Source organism: Somniosus microcephalus, unplaced genomic scaffold (assembly GCF_052327205.1).
Source record: "Somniosus microcephalus isolate GS21.2 unplaced genomic scaffold, FLI_Smic_1.0 unresolved_chr2, whole genome shotgun sequence".
Lineage (NCBI taxonomy): Eukaryota > Metazoa > Chordata > Chondrichthyes > Squaliformes > Somniosidae > Somniosus > Somniosus microcephalus.
In genome coordinates this window covers 81,872,677-81,884,801 of record NW_028225180.1, presented here as the reverse complement: position 1 = coordinate 81,884,801, position 12,125 = coordinate 81,872,677, and the positions used below count along the sequence as shown (strand labels likewise).

The following is a 12,125-nucleotide window of genomic DNA, read 5'->3' as shown; positions in this document are numbered from 1 at the left end:
CCCAGACCTGAAACGTTAACTCTGTTTCTCTCTCCACGAATGCTGCCTGGCCTGCTGAGTAGTTCCAGCATTTTCTGTTATTTCAGATTTCCAGCATCCGCAGTATTTTGCTATTATAGAAGGTGGTTGGTGTTCCTCCGGGTACAGGGCCCAGGAGGTGGTGGTTGGTGTTCCTCCGGGTACAGGGCCCAGGAGGTGGTTGGTGTTCCTCCGGGTACAGGGCCCAGGAGGTGGTTGGTGTTCCTCCGGGTACAGGGCCCAGGAGAAGGTGGTTGGTGTTCCTCCGGGTACAGGGCCCAGGAGAAGGTGGTTGGTGTTCCTCCGGGTACAGGGCCCAGGAGAAGGTGGTTGGTGTTCCTCCGGGTACAGGGCCCAGGAGGTGGTTGGTGTTCCTCCGGGTACAGGGCCCAGGAGGTGGTGGTTGGTGTTCCTCCGGGTACAGGGCCCAGGAGGTGGTTGGTGTTCCTCCGGGTACAGGGCCCAGGAGGTGGTTGGTGTTCCTCCGGGTACAGGGCCCAGGAGAAGGTGGTTGGTGTTCCTCCGGGTACAGGGCCCAGGAGGTGGTTGGTGTTCCTCCGGGTACAGGGCCCAGGAGAAGGTGGTTGGTGTTCCTCCGGGTACAGGGCCCAGGAGAAGGTGGTTGGTGTTCCTCCGGGTACAGGGCCCAGGAGGTGGTGGTTGGTGTTCCTCCGGGTACAGGGCCCAGGAGAAGGTGGTTGATGTTCCTCCGGGTACAGGGCCCAGGAGAAGGTGGTTGATGTTCAACCGGGTACAGGGCCCAGGAGAAGGTGGTTGGTGTTCCTCCGGGTACAGGGCCCAGGAGAAGAATGTTGGTGTTCCTCCGGGTACAGGGCCCAGGAGAAGAATGTTGGTGTTCCTCCGGGTACAGGGCCTAGGAGAAGAATGTTGGTGTTCCTCATTATTTTGGGCTGACAATCAGCCAGAGGTAGGGCACGGGGCCGAGTCGGGAGTTGGTTTCCCGATCCCACTACCAGCTGGACTGCCCGGACCAGGGACACGTGTTGAACTTGTACCAGCTGTTGTATTGCTGGGCGGTGGTTTAATGGCTCATTAAATTACATTTGTTCCAACAAAAGAGTCTAACCACCTCCCCATGACTTTCAATGGCATTACCATCGCCGAATCCCCCACCATCAACATCCTGGGGGTCACCATTGACTAGAAGCTCAACTAGACCAGCCACATAAATACTGTGGTAACAAGAGCAGGTCAGAGGCTGGGTATTCTGCGGCGAGTGTCTCACCTCCTGACTCCCCAAAGTCTTTCCACCATCTACAAGGCACAAATAAGGAGCGTGATGGAATACTCTCCACTTGCCTGGATGAGTGTGGCTCCAACAACACAAGAAGCTCGACACCATCCAGGACAAGGCAGCCCGCTTGATTGGCACCCCATCCGCCACCTTAAACATTCACTCCCTCCACCACCGGCGCACCATGGCTGCAGTGTGTACCATCTACAAGATGCACTGCAGCAACTCGCCAAGGCTTCTTCGGCAGCACCTCCCAAACCCACAACCTCTTCCACCTAAAAGGACAAGGGCAGCAGGCGCATGGGAACACCACCACCTCCAAGTTCCCCTCCAAGTCACACACGCCATCCTGACTTGGAAATATATCGGCCGTTCCTTCATCGTCGCTGGGTCAAAATCCTGGAACTCCCTCCCTAACAGCGCTGTGGGAGCACCTTCACCACACGGGCTGCAGCGGTTCAAGATGGCGGCTCACCACCACCTTCTCGAGGGCAATTAGGGATGGACAATAAATGCTGGGCCTTACCAGCGATGCCCACAACCCATGAATGAATTTTTAAAAAACCACAGTGTGCTGTCCCAGGCTCGGAGCTGTCTCACAGCACTGTCCCAGGCTCGGAGCGGTGTCTCACAGCACTAGCTCGGAGCTGTGTCTCTCAGCACTGTCCCAGGCTCGGAGTTGTGTCTCACAGCACAGTCCCAGGCTCGGAGCTCCACCTGTGGGTCAGTTGCTTACATCTTGTCTTCAATGGCATAAACTGTCGACGGCAGAGTCTTGACTGATGATCGGACTCGGGCCACTTTCTGCATCGTGGTGTCGAGCAGACCTGAAACAGAGAGAAGCAGGAGTCACAGGCGCTCCTCGCTGGGGGGAGAAGTTCATTTACTAACACTGCGCCCGTCAAATCTCACCACATCTTCTACCCTGCTCTGCTGAAGGAAGCCTTTCAATAACTCACCCAAGTGGCCCCTTCTGCACGTGTGGTGCTGAGCGGCGGCCAGCTATTCGACTGCGGGAGCAGCAGGGCAAGGCCAATCGTGCCTTCACCGTTTTCGTAAACTCTCCAGCACCTGGCAATGACAGCACAAGCTGGGGGGGGGGGGGGGGGGGGGGCGCGGCATGGAGCCCGACACTTCCCTGATTTTGTACCATCATGCGGCACAGGAGGCGGCCATTTGGCCCATCGTGCCTGTGCCGGCCCTTTGAAAGAGCTAATTAGTCCCACTCCCCCCTTCGCTCTTTCCCCACAGCCCTGCAAATCTTTCCTTGTCAAGTATTTACCCAATTCCCTTCTGAAAGTTACTATTGAATCTGCTCCCACCGCCCTTTCAGGCAGCGCGTTCCAGATCACAACAACTCGCTGCGTAAAAACAGTCTCCTCATCTCCCCCTCTGGTTCTTTTACCGATTATCTTCAATCTGTGTCCTCTGGTTACCGACCCTCCTGCCACGGGAAACACTTTCTCCGGATTTACTCCATCGAAACCCCTCATGATTTTGAACGCCTCTATTAAATCTCCCCTTAACCTTCTCTGCTCTAAGGAGAACAATCCCAGTTTCTCCACGTTACTGAGGATTACATTGAGCTTGTGTACACAGCTCAGTGCTACACTGGGCTGTCCTTCTACATACGGAGAGCTCGCTCTCCCGGGATCGCAAGGCAGGATATTTATTCAGAGGTAACAACAGAAGACGCTGGAAAAACTCAGCAGGCCAGGCAACATCCGTGGAGAGAGAAATAGAGTCAACGTTTCGGGTCTAACCTTTCTTCAGAAAGGTTTCGACCCAAAACATTGACTCTATTTCTCTCTCCATGGATGCTGCCTGGCCTGCTGAGTTTTTCCAGCGTCTTCGGTTGTTATTTCGGATTTCCAGCATCCGCAGTATTTTGCAAGCGAGGATATTCCGAGGGCGCGGCTGAGTGTTGGGTTAACCTGCCTTTGTTTCTGCAGAGGTGCAATGCGGCGGCCAGCCCACAGTTCACAATGGGCTCTTCATCCAGGATGGTCGTGGACGTGGCCAAGAACTAAGAGGAGGGATTTGGGGGTTGGGGGGGGGCGGGGGGGAGGAAGAAAGACAGTGGATCAGTAACACGGTGAAACGTAAAATATAAAAGACTTGCATTTATACAGCACCTTCCACAACCTCAGGATGCCCTGAAGCGCTTTGCAGCCAATTAAGTACTTTTTTTTTGTTGAAGTGCTGCACTGTGGGAAACGAGGCAAACAATTTGCGCACAGCAAGATCCCACAAACAGCAACGTGATAATGATCAGGGATCCTTTACGTCCACCTGAGAGCGCAGATGGGGCCTCGGTTTAACGTCTCATCTGAAAGACGGCATCCCCTCCATACTGCCCCTCTGACAGTGCAGCGCTCCCTCAGTACCGCCCCTCCGACAGTGCGACGCTCCCTCAGTACTGCCCCGCCGACAGTGCGGCGCTCCCTCAGCACTGCCCCTCCGACAGTGCGGCGCTCCCTCAGCACTGCCCCTCCGACAGTGCGGCGCTCCCTCAGCACTGCCCCTCCGACAGTGCGGCGCTCCCTCAGTACCGCCCCTCCGACAGTGCGGCGCTCCCTCAGTACCGCCCCTCCGACAGTGCGGCGCTCCCTCAGTACCGCCCCTCCGACAGTGCGGCGCTCCCTCAGCACTGCCCCTCCGACAGTGTGGCGCTCCCTCAGTACTGCCCCTCCGACAGTGCGGCGCTCCCTCAGTACTGCCCCTCCGACAGTGCGGCGCACCCTCAGTACTGCCCCTCCGACAGTGTGGCGCTCCCTCAGTACTGCCCCTCCGACAGTGCGGCGCTCCCTCAGTACTGCCCCTCCGACAGTGCGGCGCGCCCTCAGTACCGCCCCTCCGACAGTGCGGCACTCCCTCAGCACTGCACTGGGAGTGTCAGCCTAGATTTTTGTGCTCAAGTCCCTGGAGTGGGACTTGAACCCACAACCTTCTGACTCAGAGGTGAGTGTGCTACCCACTGAGCCACAGCTGGCACCTAATAAAAAGACTATGTCGGTGTTTATGCTCCACACGAGCCTCCTCCTACCATACTTCATCTCACCCAGCTTCTCCAGTCTCTCCACATAACTGAAGTCCCTCATCCCTGGAACCATTCTAGTCAATCTGCTCCACACCCTCTCCAAGGCCTTGACATCCTTTCTAAAGTGCGGTGCCCAGAATTGGACACCGGGACAGGGCGACAGTGGTAAAGCAGGTCCAGAGATGGGAAGGCCTCACCAGCCGACCTTTGACAACCTCCCGCCAACCCCACATCCCGATAAGGGAAACGGTACAGCCTCACCTCAGGCTGCTTCTTCTCCTCGTCCAGGTTCACGGTGCTCCAGCCCACCGTCTCATCCCTGTCCAGCTCCATCTCGCCGTCCGATAACTCCTTGTTCTCCACCTCAAAGTCCTGCAGAGAGGCCGAACAAACAACACGTACATCAGCATCGGCCCGAGACCGCATGGAACCGTCCTCAGCTCTGCTCATTCTACACTGTCCCGTTAACACACTCCCAGGGCAGGTACAGCACGGGTTAGATACAGAGTAAAGCTCCCTCTACACTGTCCCATCAAACACTCCCAGGACAGGTACAGCACGGGTTAGATACAGATTAAAGCTCCCTCTACACTGTCCCATCAAACACTCCCAGGGCAGGTACAGCACGGGTTAGATACAGATTAAAGCTCCCTCTACACTGTCCCATCAAACACTCCCAGGGCAGTTACAGCAAGGGTTAGATACAGAGTAAAGCTCCCTCTACACTGTCCCATGAAACACTCCCAGTGCGAGTACAGGAGTGTGATGGAATACTCTCCACTTGCCTGGATGAGTGCAGCCACAGCAACACTCAAGAAGCTCGACACCATCCAGGACAAAGCAGTTTACTTGACAAGAACAGCAGTGGTGTGGGAATGTCATCTGCAAGTTCCCATCGGATTGACATTACCCTGAATTGGAAACACATTAGCCATTCCTTCATCGTCACTGGATCAAAATCCAACGACTCCCTAACTAACAGCAGTGGTTCAAGGCGGCGGCTCATCCCCAACTTTGAGGGCAAAGAGGCAATTAATGCCCGACTAGCCAGCAATGCCCACTGGGCAATTAATGGCAGCCTTGCCAGCGATGCCCACATCTAGATGAACCACAGTCACAAAGGAACATTTATAGAACACTTTTGGAGCAGTAGGAATAGGGGGAGAGTGGCCGAGCCAGGGAGGGCAGGAGGAGTTAGCGAAGGTATTGGTTTGAGACGGGAGAGAGAGAGAGAGAGAGTGCAGAGACGGAACTGGCCATGGGGCAGCACGGATATCAAGTGTCTCCCCCCTCTGTCTGATGGCTGTTGCATGCCAACACTCACGAGCAGCTCTTCCTGCTCCTCCCGGTTCCCGGCCAGTCCGTAGGTCGGGATCTCTCCGAGTGTCCGGCAGAATTCCGAGGTGGCGTTGAAGACTATCACCCCCTTCCTCTCCAAGTCGTCCTCATCCTCGTCTTTGCGTTCGGATTTCAGCTTCTTCACGATGTCGACAACCTGGGCATTTGGGAGGAAAAAAAACCTTAAAAAAAAATAAAAATGCGTGCGACCAATCTCACGAGCTGAGTTCCCCCCGCTCGGAACACCGCCCCGGGACACCCCCGCTCGGAACCCCCCCCCCAACCCCGGGAGAACCCGCCCGGAACACCCCCCCCGGGAGACCCCGCTCGGACCCCCCCCCCCCGCCGGGACACCCCACTCGGAACACCCCCCCCCCACGAGACCCCGCTCAGAACACCCCCCCCACCGGGAGACCCTGCTCGGAACCCCCCCCCCCCAAACGAGACCCCGCTCAGAACACCCCCCCCCCCACCGGGAGACCCTGCTCGGAACCACCCCCCCCCCCCCCGGGACACCCCACTCGGAACACCCCCCCAGGGAGACCCCGCTCGGAACACCCCCCACCCGGAACAAGACATAGAAACATAGAAGATAGGAGCAGGAGTAGGCCATTCGGCCCCTCGAGCCTGCTCCACCATTCAATGCGATCATGGCTGATCATCCAAATTCAGTACCCTGTCCCTGCTTTCTCCCCATACCCCTTGATCCCTTTAGCCTTGAGAAATATATCGAACTCCTTCTTGAATATATTTAATGAATTGGCCTCCACTGCCTTCTGTGGTAGAGAATTCCACAGGTTCACCACTCTCTGGGTGAAGAAATTCCTCCTCATCTCTGTCCTAAATGGCTTACCCCTTATCCTTGGACTGTGACCCCTGGTTCTGGACTCCCCCGCCATCGGGAACATCCTTCCTGCATCTAGTCTGTCTAGTCCTGTTAGAATTTTATAAGTTTCAATGAGATCCCCTCTCATTCTTCTAAACTCTAGAGAATATAAGCCCAATCGACCCAATCTCTCCTCATACATCATTCCTGCCATCCCAGGTATCAGCCTGGTGAATCTTCGCTGCACTCCTTCCATGGCAAGAACATCCTTCCTCAGATAAGGCGACCAAAACGGCACACAATACTCAAGGTGTGGTCTCACCAAGACCCTGTACAACTGCAGCAAGACATCCTTGTTCTTGTACTCAAACCCTCTCGCTACGAAGGCCAACATTTGCCTTCTTAACCGCCTGCTGCACCTGCATGCTTCCCTTCAGCGACTGGTGCACAAGGACACCCAAGTCTCGTTGCACTTCCCCTTCTCTCAATCTATTGCCATTCAGATAATCTGCCTTCCTGTTTTTGCCACCAAAGTGGATAACCTCACATTTATCCACATTATATTGCATCTGCCCAATCACCCAACCTGTCCAAATCAAACTGGAGTTTCTCGGCATCCTCCTCACAGCACACACGCCCACCCAGCTATGTGTTGTCTGCAAATTTGGAGATATTACATCTAGTTCCCTTGTCTAGATCATTAATATATATTGTGAATAGCTGGGGCCCAAGGACCGATCCCTGCAGTACCCCACTAGTCACTGCCTGCCACTCGGAAAAAGGCCCGTTTATTCCAACTCTTTGCTTTCAGTCTGCCAACCAGTTCTCTATCCAAGTCAATACCTTGCCCCCAATCCCATGTGCCTTAACTTTACACGCTAATCTCTTATGCGGGACCTTATCGAAAGCCTTCTGAAAGTCCAAATACACCACATCCACTGGTTCTCCCTTATCTATTTTACCAGTTACATCCTCAAAAAAATTCCAGTAGATTAGTCAAGCACGATTTACCTTTTGTAAATCCATGTTGACTTTGTCCGCTCCGGTCACTGTTTTCCAAGTACTCTGCTATTACAGGTATACTACCCTTTATCCGAACTTCCGAAAACCGAAACCCTCTAAAAACCGAAGGTTTTTTTCGGTCAGCGTAAGTCGTGCGCACGACATGACCAGAGTGGCGCACGACTTACTCTGAGCAGAGGGTCAGCGTAAGTCGTGCGCACGACCCCCTGCGGACCCCCCCCCGACTTACGCTGAGCAGAGGGTCAGCGTAAGTCGTGCGCACGACCCCTCGCCGACCCCCCCCGCGGAACCACCTGACTCTCTTCCAAAGGCTCGAAAGCAACGAGAGCTCTGAGCTCGCGGCAGTGCCGGCCCCTGTTCCGACCGAGCACGACGACCTGTTGGTGGAAATGCGGAACTTCATTGCATTCCAGGCTAGCAGCGACGGACAAGCCACGACTGCGGACCCCCCCGCGGGCCCCCGCCGACCCCGACCCCCGCGGACCCCCACCGACCCACCTTCCGAAATCCGAAATTTTCCGAAAACCGAAACACGGCTGGTCCCGAGGTTTTCGGATAAAGGATAGTCTACCTGTACATCTTTTATAATGGACTCTAGCATTTTCCCCACTACCGATGTAATTCCCCATTTTCTCTCTACCACCTTTTTTGAATAGTGGGGTAACATTAGCTACCCTCCAATCCATGGGAACTGTTCCAGATTCCATCGAATGTTGGATGATGATCAGCAATGCATCTACTATTTCTAGGGCCAGGTCCATGCCCCCTGGGACCATCCCCCCGCCCGGAACACCCCCCCCAACCCCCGCCCGGAACACGACCCGGGACCCCACCCACCCCCCCGCCCAGAACACGACCCGGGACCCCCCACCCCCCCGCCCAGAACACGACCCGCGACCCCCACCCCCCGCCTGTAACACGACCCGGGACCCCACCCCCCCCGCCCGGAACATGACCCGGGACCACCCCCCCAACCCCCGCCCGGAACACGACCCGGGACAACCCCCCCCCCCCCAAAACACGACCCGGGAACCCCCCCGGCCCGGAACACGACCTGGGACCCCACCCCCCGCCCAGAACACGACCCGCGACCCCCCCCCCGGAACACAACCCGGGACCCCCCCCCCCACCCGGCCCGGAACAAGACCCGGGACACCCCCCCCCACAAGACCTGGGACCCCCCCCGCCCGGAACAAGACCTGGGGACCCCCCCCCCGGAACAAGACCCGGGACCCCCCCCCCGCCCGGAACAAGCCGGGACACCCCCACCCCCCCCGCCTGGAACAAGACCCGGGACCCCCCCCCGGAACAAGACCAGGGACCCTCCCACCCAAAACAAGACCCGGGACCCCCCCCCAACCCGGAACAAGACCCGGAACCCCCCCACCCGCAACAAGACCCGGGACCCCCCCCACCCGACCGGAACAAGACCCGGGACCCCCCCACCCGCCCGGAACAAGACCAGGGACCCCCCCCACCCAACCGCCCGGAACAAGACCAGGGACCCCCCCCCCCCCAAAACAAGACCAGGGACCCCCCCCCCCCAAAACAAGACCAGGGACCCCCCCCCCCAACAAGACCAGGGACCACCCCCCCCGGCCCGGAACAAGACCAGGGACCCCCCCCCTCCCCGGCCCGGAACAAGACCAGGGACCCCCCCCCTCCCCGGCCCGGAACAAGACCAGGGACCCCCCCCCCCCCGGAACAAGACCCGGGACACCACCCCCCCCCCCCCCGCCCAGAACAAGACCTGGGACCCCCCCCGCCCAGAACAAGACCCGGGACCCCCCCCACCCGCCCGGAACAAGACCCGGGACCCCCCCCACCCCGCCCGGAACAAGACCAGGGACCCCACTGCCTGGAACAAGACCAGGGACCCCCCCCCCCCCCCTTGCCCGGAACAAGACCAGGGACCCCCCCCCCCCCTTGCCCGGAACAAGACCAGGGACCCCCCCCCACTTGCCCGGAACAAGACCAGGGACCCCCCCCACTGCCCGGAACAAGACCAGGGACCCCCCCCACTGCCCGGAACAAGACCCGGGACCCCCCCCCCCCGGCCCGGAACAAGACCCGGGACCCCCCCCCGCCCGGAACAAGACCCGGGACCACCCCCCCCCCCCCGGCCCGGAACAAGACCCGGGACCACCCCCCCCGGCCCGGAACAAGACCCGGGACCACCCCCCCCCCCGGCCCGGAACAAGACCCGGGACCACCCCCCCCGGCCCGGAACAAGACCCGGGACCCCCCCCGCCCGGAACAAGACCCGGGAACCCCCCCCGCCCGGTACAAGACCCGGGAACCCCCCCCGCCCGGAACAAGACCCGGGAACACCCCCGCCCGGAACAAGACCCGGGAACCCCCCCGCCCGGAACAAGACCCGGGAACACCCCTGCCCGGAACAAGACCCGGGACCACCCCCCCACCCCCGGCCCGGAACAAGACCCGGGACCACCCCCCCCCGGCCCGGAACAAGACCCGGGACCCCCCCCGCCCGGAACAAGACCCGGGAACCCCCCCCGCCCGGAACAAGACCCGGGAACACCCCTGCCCGGAACAAGACCCGGGAACCCCCCCGCCCGGAACAACAACAGAAAATGCTGGAAAAACTCAGCAGGTCAGGCAACATCCGTGGAGAGAAATTTGAGTTGACGTTTCGGGTCGAACCCTTCTTCAAAACTGGAAAGAAAAGATGATAGATTGGAGGCAGGGCTGCAATCGGACAAAAGAATAAAAGAAACAAAAGAAGTAAAAGAGACAAAAAAGGTATTAGAAGCTAGACGAGATGGTAATAGGCTGAGATTAGGTGTAAAGTGTACTGGCAGGGCAAGAGATAGCTGCCAGGTGTGAGAGAGAAACAAAAAGGGGGGGGGGGGGAAAGGAGTGGAAAAATTACAAGAAAAAATGTGTAATAGGGACCAAGGTTATGATCTGAAATTGTTGAACTCGATATTGAGTCCGGAAGACTGTAAAGTGCCTAATCGGAAGATGAGGTGCTGTTCCTCGAGTTTACGCTGAGCTTCCGTGGAACAGTGCAAGAGCCCGAGTACAGTGAGGTCTGAGTGGAAATGGAACGGTGAATTGAAATGACAGGCGACCGGAAGCTCGGGGTCACCCTTACGGACTGAACGGAGGTGTTCCGCAAAGCGGTCACCCAATCTGCGTTTGGTCTCCCCAATGTAGAGGAGACCGCATCGTGAGCAGTGAATACAGTACACTAGATTGCAAGAAGTACAAGTAAATCGCTGTTTCACCTGGAAGGGGTGTTTGGGGCCCTGGACAGTGGGAAGCAGGGAGGTATAGGGGCAGGTGTTACATCTCCTCCGCTTGCACGGGAAGGTGCCAGGCGAAGGGGAAGGGCTGTTTGGGGTGATAGAGGAGTGGACTAGGGTGTCTCGGAGGGAGCGGTCCCTGCGGAATGCTGAAAGGGGAGGGGAGGGGAAGATACGTTTGGTGGTGGGATCACTTTGGAGGTAGCGGAAATGGCGGAGGATGATCCGTTGAATGTGGAGGCTGGTGGGGTGAAAGGTGAGGACAAGGGGAACCCTATCGTGGTTCCGGGAGGGAGGGGCAGGGGTGAGGGCAGGAGTGCGGGAGATAGAACTGACACGGTCGAGGGCCGTGTCAACCACGGTAGAGGGGAATCCTCGGTTGCGGAAAGAGGAAGACATGTCTGAAGCACTGGTGTGGAAGGTGGCATCGTCGGAGCAGATACGGCGGAGACGGAGAAACTGGGAGAATGGAATAGAATCCTTACAGGAAGCTGGGTGAGAGGAAGTGTAGTCCAGGTAGCTGTGGGAGTCAGTGGGCTTGTAATGAATATTGGTCGATAACCTATCCCCAGAGATGGAGACGGAGAAGTCGAGGAAGGGAAGAGTCAGAGATGGACCATGTGAAGGTGAAGGAAGGGTGGAAATTGGAGGCAAAGTGAATGAAATTGTCAAGTTCGGGACGAGAGCAGGAAACGGCACCGATACAGTCATCAATGTATCGGAAAAAGAGGTGAGGGAGGGGACCCGAGTAGGACTGGAACAAAGATTGTTCCACATAGCCCACGAAAAGGCAGGCATAGCTAGGACCCATGCGGATACCCATAGCAACACCTTTGATTTGGAGGAAATGAGTGGAGTTAAAGGAGAAGTTGTTCAATGTGAGAACAAGTTCAGCCAGGCGGAGGAGGGTGGTGGTGGATGGGGACTGGTCGGGCCTCTGTTCAAGGAAGAAGCGGAGCGCCCTCAGGCCATCCGGGTGGGGGATGGAGGTGTAGAGGGATTGTACGTCCATGGTGAAAAGGAAGCGGTTGGGGCCAGGAAACTGGAAACTGTTAAAGTGGCGGAGGGCGTCCGAAGAGTCGCGGATGTAGGTGGGAAGAGACTGGACAAGGGGAGAAAAGATAGAGTCGAGATAGGAAGAGATAAGTTCCGTGGGGCAAGAACAGGCTGAAACGATGGGTCTACCAGGGCAGTCCTGTTTGTGGATCTTGGGAAGGAGGTAGAAGCAGGCTGTGCGGGGTTGGGGAACTATGAGGTTGGTGGCAGCAGGGGGAAGATCTCCAGAGGAGATGAAGTCAGTGACAGTCTTGGAAACGGTGGTTTGATGTTCGGTAGTGGGGTCATGGTCCAGGTGGA

At 57.7% G+C, this 12,125-nt stretch overlaps 1 protein-coding gene across 1 annotated transcript in view; it reads right to left on the bottom strand.

Moving 5' to 3' along the window:
* The window catches only part of sart1 (spliceosome associated factor 1, recruiter of U4/U6.U5 tri-snRNP), a 31,012-nt gene that overhangs the window by 2,484 nt on the left and 16,403 nt on the right, over nt 1-12,125 (bottom strand). The window contains exons 13-16 of the mRNA XM_085976199.1: nt 5,638-5,808; nt 4,575-4,685; nt 3,212-3,299; nt 2,010-2,100 (exon numbers count right to left, since the gene is read on the bottom strand). Coding sequence (XP_085832325.1) covers nt 2,010-2,100; nt 3,212-3,299; nt 4,575-4,685; nt 5,638-5,808 — 461 coding nt within the window. The remainder of the gene's footprint in view (nt 1-2,009; nt 2,101-3,211; nt 3,300-4,574; nt 4,686-5,637; nt 5,809-12,125) is intronic.